This window comes from Pseudophryne corroboree, chromosome 2 (assembly GCF_028390025.1).
Source record: "Pseudophryne corroboree isolate aPseCor3 chromosome 2, aPseCor3.hap2, whole genome shotgun sequence".
NCBI lineage: Eukaryota > Metazoa > Chordata > Amphibia > Anura > Myobatrachidae > Pseudophryne > Pseudophryne corroboree.
This window is the reverse complement of record NC_086445.1, coordinates 444,857,663-444,880,444: the sequence shown is the minus strand read 5'-3', so window position 1 is coordinate 444,880,444 and position 22,782 is coordinate 444,857,663. Positions and strand designations below refer to the sequence as shown.

Sequence of the window (22,782 nt, the reverse complement as noted above, 5' to 3'; positions counted from 1 at the left end):
GGTGCAGTTTCAAAAGTGGAATGATCAAAGAGAAAGGTACAATGTCAAATGCAGGACGACTGCTCAGTAGGTATAGTGTACAATAACAAAATTTTCCTTTAAGAGATAGAAACCAGTTAATACATTTTGTACAATGTACACACTAATACTGCAGAGGATGAGTAAGATTTATCAAACACGACCTGGAAGACGTTTCGAAGTGTAAAATGCACACCTGATTAGTGGTCTCCTCTGTGTTTTGCTTCATGTATTGCTCGAATTCTTGCTTGTCCTTCAAGCTTTTCTCAAGTTGGTCATTTGCTTGTCTCAGCATCACCTGCAGCTTTTTAACCTGACAACAGTAGTATTGAATTACGGATTTTCACAAACATTACGATGGGTTATCCAAATCAATATACATAGGACTGTGTATATGTGTTTAAGTTCATATTACTTGACAAAAAGTAAGGATCTTTTTTTCTCCATAGTCAAACAGGAATTCAAATTCAGGGCTATAGCCTTTGACTGTCTTTCTTCCTTGACCAATGTCTGTCTGAAAGCTGTTACAGGGTCACTCACCTGATCTCTAGTTTCTGCCTCTTGGGTCTGGATCCCTTGCAGCTGCTTTTCATAGTTGGAGCACATATCACAGCATCTCCCCAGCTTATTGCCAGCTGTTTGCACCTAGAAAATACCACAATATTGGCAAGTGAAAAAGGCACTTTTTAATTTCTCATAGGAACTATACAATTGTCTGGTTAAACATTTTTTGTTCATTATACTATGAATAACAAGGTAGTCTATACCTCTTTTTGAAGTAAGTTCCACTCTGTCTCGCTCACCAGACGGTAACCAGAAGGAGGGACATATGCATTCTCTATAATCTGCGTGACACTTGACAGAAGTGAGGCGGTTTCTTCTTGTTCAGGAGTCATGGCTTTGATTGCTTTTTCCTGATCTTTGGTTAACATGAATCCACTTGGCATGTGCAAAGATCCAAGGGAAGTAGTATCAAAATTCTCGGAAACAGAATCAGCTCCAACCAATGGGCCAAAGTCAGACTCATCAAGATTCCCAGCCGATTTGGCCTTGTTGTTGTAGCCCAGAGTTTTTACCTGCAGTGTCCCAGAAGTACCTAGACTGTCTGTAGACTGTGCTCTTCGGAGTCCATCTTTAAATAAATCCTCTTGTTTGCCAAAACCCTCACCTTCATGCAACGCCAAATCTGCATCTAAGGAATGGATTGAGCCATGAGAACTATTCATGAGATCCTATAAAATAACAAACAAAAGAGCTTTGAAGCAATCACTGGGAAAAAAGGCGTTACATAAATATGGGACTGCACATAACATAAGAAATTTAGGTGAAAGCTAAATAAAATCACTTTCGTTATACACAATGTATTAGAATATAATATATTCTTTATAAATACATATACAGGTTGAGTCTCCCTTATCCAAAATGCTTGGGACCAGAGGTACTTTGGATATGGGATTTTTCCGTATTTTGGAATAATTGCATACCATAGTGAGATATCATGGTGATGGGACCTAAATCTAAGCACAGAATGCATCTATGTTACATATACACCATATACACACAGCCTGAAGGTAATTTTAGCCAATATTTTTTAGAACTTTGTGCATTAAACAAAGTGTGTCTACATTCACACAATTCATTTATGTTTCATATACACCTTATACACACAGCCTGAAGGTAATTAATAACTGTGTATTAAACAAAGTTTGTGTACATTGAGACATCAAAAAACAAAGGTTTCACTATTTCACTCTCACTCAAAAAAGTCTGTATTTCGGAATATTCCGTATTTCGGAATATATGGATATGGGATACTCAACCTGTATTAATACAAGAAACAGTTACATTATATTAGGAGGTGTGTTAAGAAGCACACTGAACACTACAAGGTCACTCAACTCCATATCCGTTAGGTTACAAATGATTAACACATGGGAAACACAAGTGATCTAGTATCCAGTCCTTAATTTTAACTTTAATGTTATATAAAACCACAATATAGGCTTTGTTATGCTGATAATGTAAAGAACCTCTTGAGTCTGAAGACTTGGGAGAGATTCATCATAAGTCACTGTTCCAGGCCGTTTGTATTCATCCTCTTTATGTTTCCCCTCTTTTCTCTTACGATTTCTTTGCTCATCTTCCTCCTAAAAGATACAGAGAACTTCATGAAAACAAAACCTACTGTAGTAAATCTCACCATATTGTGATAGTTTCAAGCATCAGACATAGCTACACCAATCAAGCAAACCAACAGCTTACTGTGACCACTAATTTGTAGCCACTCGCAGGAACCAAGAGAAATCTACAGCCCCTAGAAAGTCTCCGCTCTGATCAGATCATTTATTGTTAAAGTACACAAGACAGCCACAGATTTAAAACTAGAAATCACCTCTCTAGGTGCTTATGCCAAAGCATAGATAGATTAGCATAAATTCAACAAGGTGCAGGTTGAGACTCCATGGATTACTAAATTGTCATATTACCGGTGAAATATAAAGACATTGCGTATAGGAAAAGGAGACAAAAACACATTAAGGATAACAGACATACCAATATATGTGGTACAGGCCGAGCTTGGTGACTTTCTCAGCAGTAATAACTATAAACACTTGGTTCCAGATTCCTTAGACCCTTAACGGTCTCTGACATATAATATAGGGCTTCATATTTAGGTCTACCTGAGCCCTGCACCCTACAAGATATTGTGGTTCAACTACACCACTACAGATCAAAAGAATCTGGCTACTGTAATAAACAAACAAAAAAAACATCAAATTATAATAGAAGAAATACCCAATAAAGAAAAGAATATCAGTTCTAGCTAACCCAAAATCTGTCTTATTATGGTAACTAAGAAATAGAGCCTTGAAAGCAATTACCAATGCTCAAAGGAGAGTTAGCTTTGGACTCCCTTAGTGGACTTATTAGTTACAGCAACTCTCCTGAATGCTAGCAGCTCAAAGTATTGCAACGTATCACCTTCTTCTACACCATCCGGCTATCTATCAGATATCTTCTTTCCACCTAAGCACCTCTATGTCTCCTAACACTGGGGCAATGTGATGGCTGTCATAAGGCACTCTTACCATTGTTGGCCACGCCTACCCTTTTCATCAACATATCTTCATGTACATCTGCCAGATAAGATTGACGCAAAAAGGCCAGTGCTACGCCACTTGTTTTTACCTGTCAACTATTGTAACTGCCTTTGCAGGTTTTCTCCATTGAGAAAACCAAAAGAGATTGTAAGACGACGACCCCATTCTACTCGTATTTCGGTAACTACTATGAAGAGTAGGATGGGTGGTTTGATATTGATAGAATCTGTCAAGTCTAATGTATATTCTTCTAATGTTAGAATAATAATCATTCATTAAGTGTTCGTTATAAAGACAACAGGGTATCCTAATTATATGGGCAAACCTTTACATTGTAACCAATTCCAGTGTAAAAATGTTTCAGTCTCCGCTATCCCAAAACTCTGAGGGACTTAGATAACTGGACAATAGCCTCTTGCATTAATTATTCCCTAACAAGATTGAAATTATGGTAATCCTTGACCAGGCTTCTACTTTGCTGGCTTCTATGACATCCTACTGAATCCATTTACAATAGCACTGGAGAATGAATGACTCATCAGCCCAACTGTGGTTAATAAAATACAAGTTAAAATGAAATCGTAATTGTAGATAAATGCACCTAAAATTACCCAGTTCACATCCAATTATCAAATTACAGCTGACCTTAGGGCATATATAAACGCTAAATGTTACTTGAGGAGCAGAACATTTTTAACACCTTTGAATATCTTCTTAAATAACAGTTTCTATGGGACAGATAGGCTCCTTGTGACTGTCAGAAAGACAGATCAGCAGGCGCATGGAGAGTGAGGCAAACAGCGCTGGACCCTACTTGCGCTTACTAAGGCAGCCTGTCTTTCACATAAGTGTGTTGTCCACATGCAACATGCTTTTAGTGCATGCAATTCAAATGGAGCACATGCAGATGTGCACAGGGCTTCAGATGGGATCAGTATGAAATTCCGGCTGTCAGGAGACAGTCACCAGGATTCCGGCGGTGAGCACAGCGTGTCCGCTAGCCACACTTCTGGCTTGGTGGTGGCGTGGGCCACCACCCAAGTGGACATTCCAGACTGCGGTCAGGATTCCGGTGCCAGTATCCTGATAGCAGTGTTCGTGACAGCCGCCAAACTGAATGCCTCCCCTTCAGACATATTGGGCGGGATGTAATGGCATCAAAGATCACCGGGATGGTGCGGGATGCCGATCGATTGCAGACTTTTTTTTAAAGGGGTAATCACTTACAAAGCAAAACCCTTTAAAAAAAAAAAAAAAAAGTCAGAAATCGTCTGGCTCATACCTCCGCCCATTACATCCTACCAATTGTATGCCAGACCCCATAAAAGCTTTTGGCGCAAAATTTTAGTTAAGTATATCCCATACTAAACTGCTGGTGTTTCAGTTTCATTTCTGGGAGAATTACCTTTTTACTGTTACACCCATCTTGTTTTCAGGCAGTAGTAACATCTTTTTGTAAACAAGTGCTATATACCTGGTCTTTGTTTTTTCTCTCTTCTACTTGTCGAAGTTGTTCTGTGGTCAACACAGCCTCCATACGTTTCATGTCTTGCATCATTAAACGCTGGGACTCGAGAAACTGATCGTTGGCCTTTTGCCACGTGTGCTTCAGCTGATTGTGTTGTTGCCTCTCCTGTTCTAGGAGGTGGCAAACTAGCCCAAAAAAAGTACAGAAAACAATTACTTACAGCTCTGGAATGACAAGAGTGATATCTCCCTGTACAAATATGGGCTATTAATTTTTTATATATATACATACACACACACACACATATATATATATATATATATATATATATATATATATACATACACACACTAAAACTAACTATATATATATATATATATATATATATATTATAGAAAAAGAGGAAAAATGGCGCCCCAGGGGTTTACAAATACCCTTATACACAGACTATTGCTTAGCAGGATTTGCAATCAATATTTATACAGGTTTTTAAAACACATAACGGACTGTACTTTTCATAAAAATGTATTATAACAATTATACAGAAACATGAAGTATATCCATCATTATTACATGTACATTATGATGTAGTTTCTCCTACAGAAATCCATCAATGGGATATGGAGGAAAGAAGGCAACCTCTCTGTTGTATCCTTATTCTTCCTCATTAAATATTCGGAGATAACATCAACAAGAAATACAGTAACCCTATATATACATTTATTTTTAAACTTGAATAATTTCTTTGAGCTGGCCTCCATATCTGTAGGTTGGTATGCAGTATATTTTGAAAAGTATTTTATTCACAGTCCCTGATTATTGCATCCTATTCCCATTTTGACTCATTAAATTGTATTGGTACATGTCTTGAAATAAGCGCTGTCAGAATGATGGTTTAAAAAAAAAGCCACAGTAGATGTGCATGACACCAGGCAACATGTAACCTCAAACATCTCTAAAATAAATGGGTAGTACAGTTCTACTGATACACTTAGCAATTAAATTATTGTTGTTAAAATGATCAAAGTCTCTAAACAACACTGCAGGATTAACTGGATACTGTTTCATTATGGAAAGGAAGCATGTTACAAGGAGGAGGAATGTAATGATGCTTGAAGTATATTGGGTGGCCATCCATTTTTTATATTCAAAATGTTTATGGCGGAAAAATGACATACATGACAATGAAAAACACAGCAGCATGTGTGTAGAAAATGGAAGCGTCCCATAACATATTGCAACATAGAGAATGGTAACATCAGGGAATGAGTAAACGTAATACACATCCGTGTTCTGTCTAGATATACCAAGCCCATTACAATAGGTAATGCAGCAAAGTGAGCATAAAACAACATAGGAAATCGAAAGAGGAAACCTTACTGAAATATGCGGAGGGGGTAAAATAGCAAAAGAGGCAGATGGTTGTGAAAAAGTACAGGCGAGTCTCTTGAGAAACTGTGAGAGGTACGTTGTGTCCTAGACATAAATCAACAATGTAAAAATCTAAGTATGTTAGAGGGAGAGAAGAAAGGCACCATATTGGTTCAACGGTAGCAGGGAAGATATGTCCAGCAAGAAATGGGGACAATCACTGGACTACCCGTGACTGTGCTGCCTTCCCTCACCACAATGTCCTGGCTCCCTGCTGCTGTACAGGAAGAAATGCAAGTACCATGGAGGGGCTGTGAATACTGAGGGGTAGTATGGGGGGTGCTATGTATACTACATTGTTAAAGATGTGTCCTTTTATATCTTTGCTGCAGTTATGCTATTCAGCCATTAAAGTTGCATCATGCCGTGGCGGGACTCTGTAGCACTGAGCGTCTTTTTTTGCGTTTTTTCCCCCCCATGAATATGCGTCTTAGACGCAAAGTAATGTAATCAGTTTCTGCTGATTAACATGACATGCGGCATGCCTATAGTCTGTGTGTAATTGCAGCTCTATCTGCATTCAAAATGTCACGTTACAGTGTTATTCACAAAATCAGTGTTTTCACTGTAACATACCATTTTGTATGCGAATACAGACGTAGTCAATCACAGAATATAGGCATGCTGCATACTCTGCGCATACATTCCGATGGTGTTTGTACATATTTAGTGTATTACAAATATGTTGGGCATTCCTGGGCTGTAACAGGAGGAATGCTAATCAAATGCAGCATAGCATGGGTGTGTATTTGGAGTGACCCGGGCAAGATGCTGAAAGTGGTTGCGCACATTGGAGTATAAAGACGCACAAAGCATAACTGCCACTGAAAGTGTGCATATTAAATCTTGCACATTCAGATGCACAAATGTACACCAAGGAAGGGCACTGTAGGGGCATTACCATAATGGTCACGGACACAACTGCAGCAAAAGATGCAGGGACGGCAGCGACTGCTCAGACTCAGAATCAGGCCCTATAAGGAGTGATGCCCCCCCTCCCCCTTCCACAGACCCCACCTCCTTAACAGAGCTTTTTCCAAAAATTTCCTGGGCTAGTTTTCCCTCCCAATCCGCCCCTGCAAGGTAGGAAGCATACAAATAAATAATAAATTCTAACCAAGTAGCTGAAAAAGCACACAAAAAAATCTGTGTGCTTACATAAGGAGAAGGTAATATCACCCACACCCATATAATTGACCCTTTTAAACCAGTCCCTAATAGAAGGTGGAGAGGACGACCTATGAAAAAGGACCTGAGTTACAGCCTTTGCCACACTGTTAAGGTGTCTGAGCAGAGACTTCTTGTAAGTACTGTACTAGTTGCTGCTGAGAAGAGATTTAAGAGCCAGGGTCTCTCAGAATGTTGCCCCTTAGATTTACAAAATATGTTTTGCCCCTTACACTACCTTGAGAGATAGTAGACCTCAATAGATGTGGGCAATTGTCTTGCACACCGTAACACCCAACCTCCTTAAAGATGATTTGTTAAATCTATTCTTTAACCACTTTACATTATAGATAAAGAATGTTAGCGTTTTATCATGCATACTTCTTTTGTTTGCTGAGGTGTAGGAAGAATATTTTGGTTATGCACATAATAGGTGAAAGTATATAGAAATAGCAAATATCCATTTTGTAGGCAATGTACACTGAACCTTAACAAATGAACATTCTGACACTTCCGTCACAGTGTGAAAAATTTGCCACAATACATTCAGTTACCTGTTGCAATTACCTGTACCGTACAGCTCAAACAGAGGGGCAGATGTATTAACCTGGAGAAGGCATAAGGAAGTGATAAATCAGTGATAAGTGCAAGGTGATAAAACACACCAGCCAATCAGCTCCAATATGTAAATTAACAGTTAGGCGCTGATTGGCTGGTACATTTATCACTTTGCAGAAATCACTGGTTTATCAGTTCCTTATGCCGTCTCCAGGCTTAATACATCTGCCCCAGAGTTAGTGTTTGTAGTGTTCACTCTAGGCTGTTTTAGCAGGGCGCCGCGCCCCGCCCGTTTTTTACCAGGCAAAACCCGCCCTGCCCCTTTTGCGGCGCCCTGCTAGAACAGCCGCCCGCTTCCTGCCCTCCCGGCGTGTATAGATGCCGTACGCATGCGCGCGGCATCCATTCACGCATTGGGAGAGGGCTGGGGGAAGCCCAGCACCGACGGAGGTGCTGGGCACGCCCCCAACAGTGACGTCGCCGGCCACAGACGCTCTCTATAGTAGCGTCTGTGGGCCGCACCGCACCCTAAAATGACGTAGGCATGGCCACACTCCCTAATTTGCGTGGCCGCGCCCCCGTTTCGGTCGGGCGCGGTTTTGGACAAGGGCCAGCATGGGCAGACTGGTCTGGGACTATGTAGCCCCACAAGCAGTAAGCTGTGATACACTGGGGGGTCATTCAGGTTGCACCTCAGATCACTGGCGCAAAATACAGGTTTTCTGTACTTTGCACATGCGCAGGACCCATTCTACGCATGTGCAAATGGGTCCTGTGGCATAGGACTGACAGACTGATGCCATTTCGGGGGTGGGGAGGGGGCAGCAATGGGTTCCATTTTAAAAACGGAGGTGTGTAATTAGACACCTACTGCTGCATTTACAAACTAGCCCAAACCCAACAGTGTATGAATGACCCCCACTGTGTGTTCTGTCACCTTCCTACCAAAGCCAGCATTACATTTTTCAGCAGTTTGTGCTACAGTAGCTCTTCTATGGGATCTGAGCAGACGGGACAGTCTTTGCACCCCATGCACATCTCTAATCCTTGGGCGCCAATGAACCTGTTGACTGTTAAACAGTTGTACTTCCTTGGACCAATTTTGATAGGTACTAATCACTACATACTGGGAACACCCCACAAGATCTGCCGCTTTGTAAACGCTCTGAACCAGTTGTCTTCCCATCGCAATTTAGACCTTCTCAAAGTCTCTCAGATCCATACACTTGCCTACTTTTTCTGCATCAAATAAATCAAACTTTAAGAACAACGTTTTCACTTACTGCCTAATATATCCCACCCTTAACAAGTACTACTGTAACAAGATAATCAATGTTATCCACTTCACCTGTCAGTGGTTTTAATGTTAAGGTAGATCTGTTTATGTTGTCTGTTTAGTCATATAAGGTCAGTGAATAAAAACAAATGAGAAACTGGAATTTAATCGTTTATTTTACTAGATCTGGTAGAAAATAAGGGAGACAAACACAGCTTTGTAAATGTATTAGTCTGTGTGCATTAAGAGCAACACCTTCATTTCAATGTCACACAAACAGAAGAAAAATGTAACTTATCACTAGATGGCAGTAGAGACATATCTAAGCATATAAGTATTTAATAAAAAAAATATTGATAACTGAAAATAACATTTGTAATTATAAAAGTAAAAGACAGAAATTCTGAAAGTAGACTATAGGGGTCAGTCTTGTACCAGCCACATTAATCTCACTGTACTTAACTTGTTGATAGTTTAACATAAAATATATCTATTAAAATCCAATATTTCATCTGCAATCTCTATTGGGGTCATTCCAACCCGATCGCACGCTGCAGTTCGCAGCGCAGCGATCGGGTCGGAACTGCGCATGCGCCGGCGTCACAGTGAGCCGGCACATGCCAGACGGCCGAAGGCCGTCGTTACCTAGCGATCGGCTCTGCCTTACTGACAGACAGGGGTGGTCACAGGGCGGGAGGGGGCGGCACGGCAGCGTTTGGCCACAATTTTCGGGGCTCGGTCCGGCCAATGTAGGCGTGGCCGGACCGTGCGGGGGGCAGAGCGCAGCGGTTGCGTGACATCACACGCAGCCTCTGCGGCCCAGGGCAGCGTCGAGTAACTCCCGGCCAGACGCAGGAGCTGCGCTGGCCGGGAGTTACTCTTTAAGTACAAAAGCATCGCCGCTGTGCTATGCTTTTGTACTTGAGCAGGGGAGGGGGGGGCGGACTGACATGCGGGGCAGACTAGCCCGGGGCGGGGCGTGTCCCCCCCCCCCCCCCCCCCCCCACATCTGGGAAGATGATCGTAGCTGTGCTAAATTTAGCACAGCTACGATCAACTCGGAATGACCCCCTATATACACTTGAAGACTTCTACATATCACCCAAAGTGAAAAATTAAACATTGGCTTTGCAGCGGTACTCCCAATTTATGTGTACAGTAGTTATAGCTTCAAGACTATGTGGTAGGTGAGTCACTGGGCACATTCCGCTTAGTACAAGCCCATATTGCTTTATGTCTACACAGTTATACAGATTGCAACACAACCTTTTCAGCAGGTTACACTGAACAACTAGGAAATACTTTTTATTTGTTTCCTTTCTAAAAATAGTCATACTTTACTAATTTGAGGTCAATAAAAACATATCATACAGCAACTAGAATCACTATCTGAAATAGTGGCCTGTTCATGAGAGTGCTTTGGCTTTGCTTGTCACTTGTAGTTCTCTTCTGGGGCATCTCTTGTCACTGTCCAACAACTGTCTGCAAGCACAGAAATGTTCCACCTACCCTGCTGATAGCTTTGTTTCATTGCAGTCTTGGTGGAATGACTCACTGTGCTGGCCAGTCAGTGCACCACAGTTTTCAGGGAACTAGTCCAGAGTCAAGAAAGTGGGTTATAAGTGGTATGTTGAAGACACTTTTCTAGAAGGATGTTCACAATCTCAAAGTTTCCCACTCTTTAGTCACCAAAGAAGCCATGTACAACATCTTTAAAGACCAGTACTTAAAAGCTCCTCCATCTTTGTTAGTCCCCTTTACAAAGTTCTTCATACAGTAAATCAGAGTTTGTTGTGTAAAGGGGTCAGAAGAATTCTACAAATCATCTTCTAGAAGGTGCTCGATAAATGATAAGTAGAATCTGTTTGGTTGCTATGGGCAACATCTCCACTTCTATAAAACCATAATTTAGAAAAGATACTCTTTAGCCACACTGTCCTAGTGACAAAGAAAACAGCAGTAGTTGGTGTATCCCAAATTCATACCCAGTAGTATTGCAATCATTGTCAGGTCTCCAATGATCTGCCATTGGTAGTCTTTGTATATAACCGCTTCCAGCATTAATTTCATATTGGGATAAGTTTCCTTTATGTGGACAGCATAGTCTATAGGAATTGAAGGAAGATAAATGCCATTGTGCAGCAACACGGCTACTAAACTAAGCTTTGACGAGGCTATGAAAAGCATCCAGTCCTGTGGGTACTGCTCCTTATTCAAAGCACACATCAAACCATTGACATTACAACAGGCAACAAGGTTATTTTCATTTTTTAAATATGGAATCAAATCTTTTTTCCCCCAACTCCTGAACACAGACACTTTTACATTACGTTGTAGAAGATTCCACTATGAGCCTTGAATGCAAAAGCTCTGCTTTGTGTTTCAGTAGGTCCAGGTCTCAAATAAGATCACTTCGCGCACTACGAGTAAGTCTATGTGCCTCCTTGGCACAAAATCAGGATCCCGTGATGTTAAATGCGTTTCCTGCCTCCTTCTGTCCCCATCTTCAACTGCCTGCAGACTGCGCTCTTCTGGAGGATGAGGTACAGGCAGATCATCCCCATGTGACACTATTCGGATAGCTGATGGGATGCTGGGGTATTTCTCACTCCTCTTCTATTTTTCTTCACATGACATACTGAAGAGGAAGCGCCAAGCAGAAAAGGAGAGGTATGGTAGACTTACCATGGTTAACTCTCTTTCTGCAAGGTACACTGGGTTCCACAGGAAAAACATCGGGTGTAGAGTGGATCTTGATCCAGAGGCACCAACAGGCTAAAGCTTTGGGATGTCCCAGGATGCACTGGGGCCTCCTCTGTAAACCACGCCTCCAGGCACTGTGAGCTCAGTTTTGTTAAACAGTCCAATGTAGGAGCAGGTAAGAGAGTAGGCAGATGTTAGTCACATAGAACCACATTCTCACGAAAGGAGAAGGGACCAGCGACTAAAGTCATACAAACACATAGAAGCTAGGTGCGTCAGGGTGGGCGCCCTGTGGAACCAAGTGTACTTCGAAGAAAGAGAGTTAACAATGTTCCACAGGGAATAACATTGGGGTGATGTCCTGAAGCAGTTCCTCAAGGGAGGGGACGCACCTTAGCAGGTATGAGAACCCAGCGTGCAAAGGAAGCATCCTGGGAGGCCGAAGTATCAAAGGCACAGTACCTAATGAACGTGTTCACTGAGGACCACGTAGCCGCCTTGCACAATTGTTCTGCTTACGCACCACGGCGGGCCACCCAAAAAGGTCCAACAGACCGAGCGGAATGGGCCTTAATAGCAGCAGGAGCTGGGAGTCCAGCCTGCGCATAAGCTTGTGCACTCACCATTCTAATCCATCTGGCCAAGGTTTGCTTATTCGCAGGCAAGCCACGTTTGTGGAAACCAAACAGTACAAAAAGGGTATCTGACCTCCCGATAGAGGCAGTCTTCTCCATATATATACGGAGAGCCCGTACCACAACCAAAGATCGTTCTTTGGGGGACAAGTCAGAAGAGATAAAGGCCGGAACCACAATCTCCTGGTTACAATGAAAAGATGACACCACTTTAGGAAAGTAACCTGGGCGAGTTCTCAGAACTGTCCGGTCACTATGGAATATTAGAAAGTGAGCCATTTAAGGTCCACTGACTCAAGAGGTTCAAATGGAGACTCTTGCAGGGAATTCAGGAACACAGACATATCTCATGGAGCCACAGGAGGGACATAGGGAGGCTGAATCCGTAACACACCCTGAGTGAATGTATGAAGGTCAGGTATAGACGCAATTTTTCTCTGAAACCACACAGACAGGGCAGATATGTGAACCTTGAGGGAGACCAAACGAAGGCCTAAGTCCAGGCCTTGTTGCAGGAAAGCCTGGATTCTGGATATTTTTAGGTATATGCAATTGCGGTCGAATTCTGGCTGGAATTCAACCGTTTTTTAATTCGACAGTCACACACCCTCCCACCGGGACCCGAATTCGACATATTCAATAAAAAACGGACCAATTGACGATATTGCACGTCCTGGATTCGACTTCATGGACGGCACAAAAGTGTTTAAAAAACCCTGAATAAAAAATGCGTGGGGTCCCCCCTCCTAAGCATAACCAGCCTCGGGCTCTTTGAGCCGGTCCTGATTGTAAAAATACGGGGTAAAAATGACAGGGGATCCCCCGTATTTTAACAACCAGCACCGGGCTCTGTGTCCGGTCCTGGTGCCAAAAATACGGGGAACAAAACACATAGGGGTCCCCCGTATTTTTAACAACAGCACCGGGCTACACTAGTCAGAGAGATAATGCCACAGCCGGGGGACACTTTTATATAGGTCCCTGCGGCCCTGGCATTAAATCACTAACTAGTCACCCCTGGTCAGGGGTACCCTGGAGGAGTGGGGACCCCTTAAATCAAGGGGTCCCGTCCCCCCCCTCCAGCCACCCAAGAGCCAGGGGTGAAGCCCGAGGCTGTCCCCCCATTCAAGGGCGGCGGATGGGAGGCTGATAGTCAAGTCTCAAAAAAAAAGAATATTGTTTTTTGTAGCATAACTACAGCTCAGACGCACACAGCCAATAAGGAGAGTGCCATGACGTGGCGCTCCCTGATTGGCTGAAGGGACCCTCTTTGACAGCAGTCACGGGGGGTCCCGGCAGTCGGGGAAAGGGGTCCCATGTGTAAACATGGGACCCTTTTCAGTGCGTGGATCGTGTTTTGCTTTTTATTATTTTGCCAAGTGCGTGGATTACAAACTCTGAAGAGGACAGATCTACACAGGATTGTTATGAGTATAATTTTATTTACAGGTAACCCGTGGATTCTACTGGTGAAGAGGACCGTCTGCTTCGTGTCAACATAGGTAAGTATGTGTGTGTCGGTGTGCATGTATGTAATAAAGTTGTACTATCACGGTGTGTGTGTGTGTACTGTTTATTTGGGTATTTTTTTTGCAGTAGAACTACAGGTACCAGCGGGCCCGTTTCCCCCCGCATGCTGGTACTTGTGGTTCTCCAAGTACCAGCTTGCGTGGGAGGCTTGCTGGGACTTGTAGTTCTGCTACAAAAAACAATATCCTTTTTTTTTTACACTTGGCCATCAGCCTCCCATCAGCCGCCCTTGGATGGGAGGGGGGGGGGGGGGGGGGGCAGCCTCGGGCTTCAACCCTGGCCCTTGGGTGGCTGGAGTGGGGGGACCCCTTGATTTAAGGGGTCCCCACTCCTCCAGGGGTGACTAGTTGAGGATTTAATGCCACGGCCGCAGGGACCGGTATAAAAGTGTCCCCTGGCTGTGGCATTATCTCTTTAGCTAGTGGAGCCCGGTGCTGGTGTGAAAAATACGGGGGACCCCTACGTCTTTTGTCCCCCATATTTTTCGCACCAGGACCGGACGCAGAGCCCGGTGCTGGTTGTTAAATTATGGGGGATCCCCTGTCATTTCCCCCCCCCCGCATTTTTACAACTAGGACCGGCTCAAAGAGCCCGAGGCTGGTTATGCTTAGGAGGGGGGACCCCACGCATTTTTTTCAGGATTTTTAACCCATTCCCACCCCTTCCCACTGAAAAACATGCTCTGATCTCTCCATATTATTTTAGTCAGTAAAAAAATAAAAATAAAATATTCTTTTAAAAAATATATTAAATAATACTTGTGGCTCCTAAATAGACAAACCAAGAAGATAATCCCTTCTAATATAAATAGATATGCTATTAGCAATCAAAAAATCACAAAAAAAAACATGTTTAAAAAAATTTATTAGATCACGCCAGCAAAATGAGGCGAACTGAAATTGACGAAAGGAATGGTCGAAAAGCACTGTTGTCGAATCGACATTCTTCAATTGAATATACTTTTGTCGAAAAGCTGCATTTTTACCATTGCAGACATGTCGAATTTGACAAATGTCGAATTGCAAAAAGTCGAATCTGAATCGGCAGTTTTGTCGAAAAATACTGTATTGCATTGTCGAATCCGTTTTTTGTTGTTGAAAATGCCCCGTTTTTCGACATTTGCGGCAATTCGACCGCAATTGCATATGGCCCTTTGAATCTGTAACGCATCATAGTTCTTATCAGCACACCAGGTGTAGTAAGATTTCCAGACCTATAATAGATCCAAGCAGACATCTGATAGAGGCAGTCTTCTCCACATATATACGGAGAGCCCGTACCACATCCAAAGACCGTTCTTTGGGGGACAAGTCAGAAGAGATAAAAGGCCGGAACCACAATCTCCTGGTTAAGATGAAAAGATGATACCACTTTAGGTAAGTAACCTGGGCGAGTTCTCAGAACTGTCAGGTCACGATGGAATATTAGAAAGTAAGCCATTTAAGGTCCACTGACTCAAAGAGGTTAAAATGGAGACTCTTGCAGGGAATTCACGAACACAGATCTCATGGAGCCACAGGAGGGACATAGGGAGGCTGAATCCGTAACACACCCTGAGTGAATGTATGAACGTCGGGTATAGACGCAATTTTTCTCTGAAACCACACCGACAAGGCAGATATGTGAACCTTGAGGGAGACCAGACGAAGGCCTAAGTCCAGGCATAGTTGCAGGAAAGCCCGGATTTTGGATATTTTGAATCTGTACGCATCATAGTTCTTATCAGCACACCAGGTGTAGTAAGATTTCCAGACCTATAATAGATCCGAGCAGACGTCGGCTTACGGGCTTTCAACATAGTATGAATGACCGCCTCAGAGAATCCTTTGACTCTCAGGAGTGATGCTTCAAGAGCCACGCCGTCAAAGCCAGTCTGGCCAAGTCTGGATAGAGACAAGGGCCCTGTATGAGGAGGTCTGGTCACTGAGGAAGTAGAAAAGGACGCTCTGTCGATAGACCCTGCATGTCTGAGAACCAATGCCGCCTGGGCCACGCCGGAGTGACCAGAAGTAGTATTCCTCCTTCTTGCTTGAACTTCGGCTGGACACTGTGCAGGAGTGACACTGGAAGGAACACGCGAGACAGCTTAAAGTACCATGGAATGGCTAGTGCGTCCACGTACGCTGCTTGAGGATTGTGTTGAGACGCTATCAGGTCTACTTCGGAGTTGAAAGACTTCCAGATGAAGACTCCACTCTCCGGCGTGTATGTCCTGGCAACTGAGGACGTCCGCTTCCCAGTTTAGGACCCCAAGAATGAACAATGCGATATTGCTGGCAGATGGCGTTCTGCCCATTGAAGGATTTTTGACACTTCCAACATTGCCATGCGGCTTCGAGTGCCGCCTTGATGGTTGATGTATGCCACCGTGACGGCATTGTCTGACCATACTTGAACAGGCCTGATCTGTACCAGAGGCAGGGCGAGAGTTAACATATTGAACACCGCCCGCAGTTCCAGAATGTTTATCAGTAGGAGGGACTCCTCCTTGGTCCAACGACCCTGCAAAGAGTGTTGCTCCAACACCGCACCCCATCCCCACAGACTGGATCAGTCGTCAGCAGGACACAGTCGGGGATCCAGAAGGGACGGCCCCTGCTCAATTGCTGGTCCTGGAGCCACCAGGTCAGCGACTGACGAACCTCTGGAGTCAAGGTAATCATGTGAGATCTGATCCAATGAGGTAGGCCGTTCCACTTCGAAAGGATTAACCTCTGCAGAAGACGGGAATGAAATTGAGTGTACTCTACCATGTCAAATGTCGTAACCATCAGGCCAAGTACTTGGATCGCCGAGTGTATCTACACTCTGGGGCGACAAAGGAAGCATGTTATCCTGTCCTGAAGCTTCTGGACTTTCTCCGGAGAAAGGAACAGACTTTGACTGTGTGTGTCTAGGAGTGCCCCCAGGTGCACCATGCTCTGAGCTGGGGCCAGTGAGGATTTCTTCCAACTGATGAGCCACCCGTGGGCTTGTAGGAAACTTACTGTCAGTTGTAGATGAATGAGGAGGACATCGTGGGAGTTTGCAGGATCAGCAAGTAATCCATATGCGGCAGGATCCTGACACCCTTGCAACGTAGATGTGCCGTCATTATGGCCATGACCTTGGTGAAGATCCAAGTAGGAGCCGTAGCCAGTCCAAATGGCAGAGCCTGGAACTGATAGTGTAGGTTGCCAATAGCAAACCGCAGATACTGCTGATGTGACTTGGCAATAGGTATATGCAGGTACGCATCCTGAATATCCAGGGATACCATATAGTCCCGGGTTCCATCGCCAGCACAATTGAGCGCAGCATCTCCATACGGAACTTGGACACTCTCACAAACTTGTTTAGTGATTTGAGGTTGAGTATAGGCCGGAATGACCCATTGGGTTTTCGGGACTAGAAACAGGGTCGAGTAGTAACCACTGCCACTTTGGAACTCACAACCTGCTGCAGGATTTGCGCCTTTAGTGGATCTGAAGAGATAACCGTGGAGCAAAGCTGACGAGGGGGACGTCTCTTGAAAGAGACTGCGTACCCATGAGAGACAACTTCTCACACCCATGCGTCTGAAGTGGTCTTTAACCATGCCTGGGTGAACTGCAGAAGTCGGCCTCCCACCCTGGGGTCCCCCAAAGGGAGACCCGCCCAGTCATACGGCAAGCTTGTCTTGTTTAGAAGCAGGCTGACGGGCCGCCCAGTACTGCTTTGCCTTGGGCTTAGTGGTTTTGGAAGCTCGAGATTGTCTCGGGTATGCCTGACCTTTTGCTTTCCCTTGAGGTCGAAAGGAAGAAAAGTGGTATCTTTTGCCTTCTGTGCAGAATGATTAGTATTTGGGAGAAAGGCAGCCTTAGCAGCCGCCATGTTCAGACACAATTTTATTTAAGTCTTCCCCAAATAAGATGTCTCCATTAAAAGGGATATGTTCGTGCGCTAGGTGAGTCAGACCAAAGTGAATGGTTACCAAGTGTTTGCTTTCACTCATGGAATCCAAGAGACTTGTTTAAAAATACAAATATTTACTAAAACACATACATAGTCACAATTAGTATGATACCGATACAAATGTAACAACTGCAATTATATCACTATAAGCACAAAAATCAGAATATATATTAGCAAAGATATGCCATGAATAAGAGCGCAATAAAATGCCAATGGTATTGACAGGTATTTATACAGACAATATTCAAATACAAAGGTGATTTACTCTTTATGAAGGAACGCTCAGTGTCGTTTGAAGCCGCCGCTGATGATCGCAGCATCAAGTTTGTGCCTACAATACGGAAAAATAAAGTCTTGAGAAAGTCCCGAGAATCGACGGGACGAAACGCGTTGACGTCACCTTGTTGGAGTACCGCCTAATTCAAATACATCAGCTTAAATGCTCCTGTCGTTCCTGCTGCCGTGCTGTGCCGCCCACCGTGGTCTCTTACTGCTCGTGCTGCTGCACTGCCTACAATCTGGAAGCCCACAACCGTACCCGCCAGGATGAGATCCGTGCACCAGTGCTAAGTGCAGGCGGTGGAAACTACACTCAGAGGGGTAATTATAAACTCCCTAACACAAATCCCGCTTGATTTGGGTAAAAATCCTATTGGGAAATTATCCTACACTGGGACGCCAGTGACAGGTAAACCTGAGACCGTACCCTCTCTGTGGTAGCGAGACTTTATTGTCCGTATTGCAGATTCCATGAGTGAAAGCAAACACTTGGTAACCATTCACTTTGGTCTGACTCACCTAGCGCACAAACTTATTTGTATATAGTGTTTTAAAATTAGGGCTCTTGCAAAGCCTTGTTTGTGCAGCTGGTGACTTTTGAACAAAAATATAATATATTTTTATTATTGCGCCGGGAGTATTAGTGGTATATCCACCTTATTTTTTCCCATTAAAAGGGAGTACCTCCAAGGTCTTTTTGGAGTCCAGGGTCCATCTTCCATGACCTCACCCACAGAATGCGGCGAGCCAGGACAGACGTAGTCGACGCCTTGGCCGCCAACACACCCACCTCAGAGGACGCCTCTTGAATATAATAAGAGATGGTGGAGATGTGAGACAGGTATTGTCTGGCATTGTCAGCTATATCGTCGGACAGCTCTCCCTCTAATGCCTGAACCCATGCTTCAATACCTTTAGCAGCCCAAAAGGTAGCAATAGTGGGTCTATGTACAGCACCTGTAAGGGAGTAAATAGATTTCAGGCATCCCTCCACACGCTTATCTGTCAGTTCTATTAGTGAAGTGACAGTGGTGACCAGCAGAGTGGATGACACCACTAGGCGGGTGACGTGAGAATCCACCGGCGGTGAATTTTCCCACTTGTTACATAACTCTGTCGGGAGAGGATAGCGAGCTAAAGCCCATTTGGAGAGAGGGAATTTTTTCCCTGGATTAGACCAGGGTTCCTGCCTGATGTCTATCAAATGGTCAGAATGGGGTAATGGATTTTTCGCCACCTTCTGCAGTTTAATCATGTCAGTTTTCTTGGTGACAGTAGTGGAATCCTCATCATCATTGATTTGTAGGATTTGCTTAATAGCAACCACTAGAGCAGGGACGACAACTTGCAATGTAGAATCCTCGTTAGAAACGCCTGATTCAGTGTCTGACTGGACATAAGTATGTTCCCCCTCCTCTTCAGATGAAACATCTGAGAGATTTGTGGATTGTGAGGAGGAAGCAGCCCGCTTAGATGACCCAGAGACAGGGGATTGACCTGGGGTAGATTTTTGTCTGACCGAGGAATGAGTCAACTGCTGCAACTGGTCAGACAGGTTGTCCGCCCAAGGCGGATTGACCATAGGGACTATTTCAGCCTGTAATGGTACAGGTGGTCCCATAGGCGTTCCACTACAGTACCCAGCAGGTTTGAGAACGCGGCGCAGGGTGGCTCCTGATTGGTTACAGGATCCGTGGACTGACTAGGGGGTGTATGGCACATAGTACACAGACCATCATACACAGCTTCTCCCTCTGGTAAATCCTTGGCACATGCTCTGCATGATGCAGGAGCGTCCATAGACTTACTGCCCTTTCTGTTAGACACTGTACCCAGATGCAACACAGAGCGGTTTAGTACAATGAAGCCAGACAGGGTAAAATACCTGCGAATAAATCCGATAGTATGTGACAGAGTCTCCAGTACACAACACCTGCAAATAAATCCGGTATTATGTGACTGAGTACACAGTAGAATACACGTAATAGGTAAATACTGTGACGCACTATATAAACGACCCTGACGCACCTAGTCACTTAGGGTACAGAATATAGTGATAGATCCCTGGGAATCACTGAAAGTGAAACCTCACAGCAGATACAGGCACACACAGTCACATTAGCAATGCAGATAATTATTATATTACAATAAAACTTCACTGAACTAATATATTATATATATAGCACTGCGCGGTCCTAGACCGGAGGTATATATCACTATACTAGTACAATGTATTCTGTAATTGGTACACTTTTTCTTAACGAACGCTGTCATGTAGTATACTCAAGTGTTTGTAAAGTCACAGTGCTGTATACAGGCGGCTTTACAAGGAAGACCTTGCCCTGCAGTCCCGGAGACCAGCCGCAGCTATACCTAAGATGGCGCCAAGTGTCTCAGTGAGGGAGTGCGAGAGGAAGCTCCAGGGTGGGAAAATCTGCAGTAGATGTCGCCCTGGGTCGGGGAGGGGCTACAGGTCAAGCGCCAACTCCCTTATGCTGGGCCTCACCGCCAGTACTACATAGCCTTATTAACAGGGGCTTTAGTGCATCCGACCTGTACTCCTATGCCCTGGCGGATTTAGTGGGGTCCCTGCTCGGTGACAGTGTCCACGCCAGCGCTGCAGTCTGTCTCCCTAGACATGCGATCGGAACACGATTTAATGGCGGGTTCCGTCTGGGGGATCCTCTTACTATCTCCCCGTAGCAGCCACGTGAACCAGGAGGGCGTCTGCGACCATGTGCCTGACCATGTGCCTAAAGCTGGAGAGTCTCCGCCACAAGTACCCGGGAACAGGCCGCGAGAGTATGCGACGCCGCTTGGGAAGTGATGGAGCTGCAGCGCTGAAGTGTCACCATGACATACAACGCTGACAGCCCAGTTTTGAAGAAATTTTCTGTCAGAAAAAGCTTTTTCAGGGCTGCCCAGTGCAGCCCTCATGTTATGGTGACCTGCTGCTGCTGCACACACTGAAAAACTGAGCTCACAGTGCCTGGAGGCGGGGTTACAGAGGAGGCCAAAATGCATCCTGGGACAGCCCAAAGCTTTAGCCTGTTGGTGCCTCTGGATCAAGATCCACTCTACACCCAATGTTTTCCCTGTGGAACACAGTGTACCCAGCTGCAGAAATAGCAATTATCTCTGTGATCTGAAGGTACCCTGCAAATCATTGGGATGCCAAAAGGCATTGAAGGTCCTTTTTTTCCAACCATCTACGTAGATTCACAAAATATACATTTCAACAAGTATACTGTAAGGTGCCATAGGTATCTTCGGTTTCCCTACCTTGACACCAAAATAAAAGTAGGTTGTCTTCATGAGTGGAGTGATTTTGCATCTCCACACAAATAACAAAAACGGTCAGCAATGATAACACATTTACATGGCATGCTGGCTTTTAACGTAAATTATAACCATAACACACAAAAAAATTAAAGGAACACTACTCATAACTTTCACTACACGCAAACAATAAACAAAGCATGACCTAAAATGATCCCAGGTTAGTGTGAGCACAGAGAATGCGATCGGATGGCTTCACAACTTGCCATTAAGATATGGTAGTTGTTAAATCCTAGTGGGCTAAAGGACCTTTCATGCCCAGGGGGAGGCGCAAGGCCGGGGGCTTGCAGTTTTTCTATCCACGCCACCACTGGTTGCCTTTAGTAACCAGGTGGCGAGCAAAGCCAGGGTCCGTTTGGGTCCCTTCTTCCTACCTTGCTCCTCCCCCCCTCATGCCCTGTTACGGGACAGGTCCTTTAGCCCACTCTAATTTAGACCTAACCATTAAGATATAGCCAGTAGATCATAGGTTCTCAAACTCGGTCCTCAGGAACCCACACATTGCATGTTTTGCAGGTAACCGAGTAGGTGCACAGGTGTATTAATTACTCACTGACACATTTTAAAAGGTCCACAGGTGGAGCTAACTATTTCACTTGCGATTCTGTGAGGAGACCTGAGGACCGAGTTTGAGAACCCCTGCAGTAGATAATAGCTTACTTACAACTTATTTGTCAACATGAAAAGCAGTTGGGCCACACCATGTGGATCACTGTTTTCATAAATGGGAGATCAAATTACTTCTGCCTTTGCATAAAATTTATCGCATGAAACAGTCATATGTTAAAATTGTACATATACACGAGTAAATGAGGCCACCTCAGCCGCTCAGCTACTTTCCATCCTATTATACTTACCCCCAATGCTGATTCTCTTCTGTCCCGTCACTACAGGGCGTGTATATGTCACACTTAATGTGGTAGCTGGAGCAGGCACCGTGCACATTAGGTGTGACTTGCGTGTGCTGAAGCCGCGATTAGGTCATCATGCAAATGTGATGACCTCATTTTGAACAGGGTATGATTTTGTAATAGATTCATTCACATATAAAGATGTATACAAAAACAGGTGTAGATATATTACAAGTATCTCCGAAAGTAAAGAAATTAAGTCGGAGAACCCCAACAGTCTTCAAAATTAAAAATCCAGTTAGTGAAATCTCTACTAAACACAAATCAAGACTATATAATAAAACAACCCTGAGATTACAAGGTTAAATACCTTCATGTAGCTCTTTTCGCAGCTTCTCAGCATCCTCTTGAAGGACAGATTTTTGAGTGTTCAGAACAGCCACATACATCTCCAAGTCTGTCCGACAGGATTTTTCAGTTTCGAGATAATGAT

General features: G+C 44.2%; 1 protein-coding gene across 1 annotated transcript in view; it reads right to left on the bottom strand.

The window, feature by feature from the left end:
- The window catches only part of RABEP1 (rabaptin, RAB GTPase binding effector protein 1), a 162,205-nt gene that overhangs the window by 35,887 nt on the left and 103,536 nt on the right, over positions 1–22,782 (bottom strand). The window contains exons 6-11 of the mRNA XM_063953673.1: positions 22,660–22,782; positions 4,594–4,772; positions 2,049–2,165; positions 786–1,250; positions 559–663; positions 215–331 (exon numbers count right to left, since the gene is read on the bottom strand). The exon at positions 22,660–22,782 is cut by the window's right edge and continues 13 nt beyond it. Coding sequence (XP_063809743.1) covers positions 215–331; positions 559–663; positions 786–1,250; positions 2,049–2,165; positions 4,594–4,772; positions 22,660–22,782 — 1,106 coding nt within the window. The remainder of the gene's footprint in view (positions 1–214; positions 332–558; positions 664–785; positions 1,251–2,048; positions 2,166–4,593; positions 4,773–22,659) is intronic.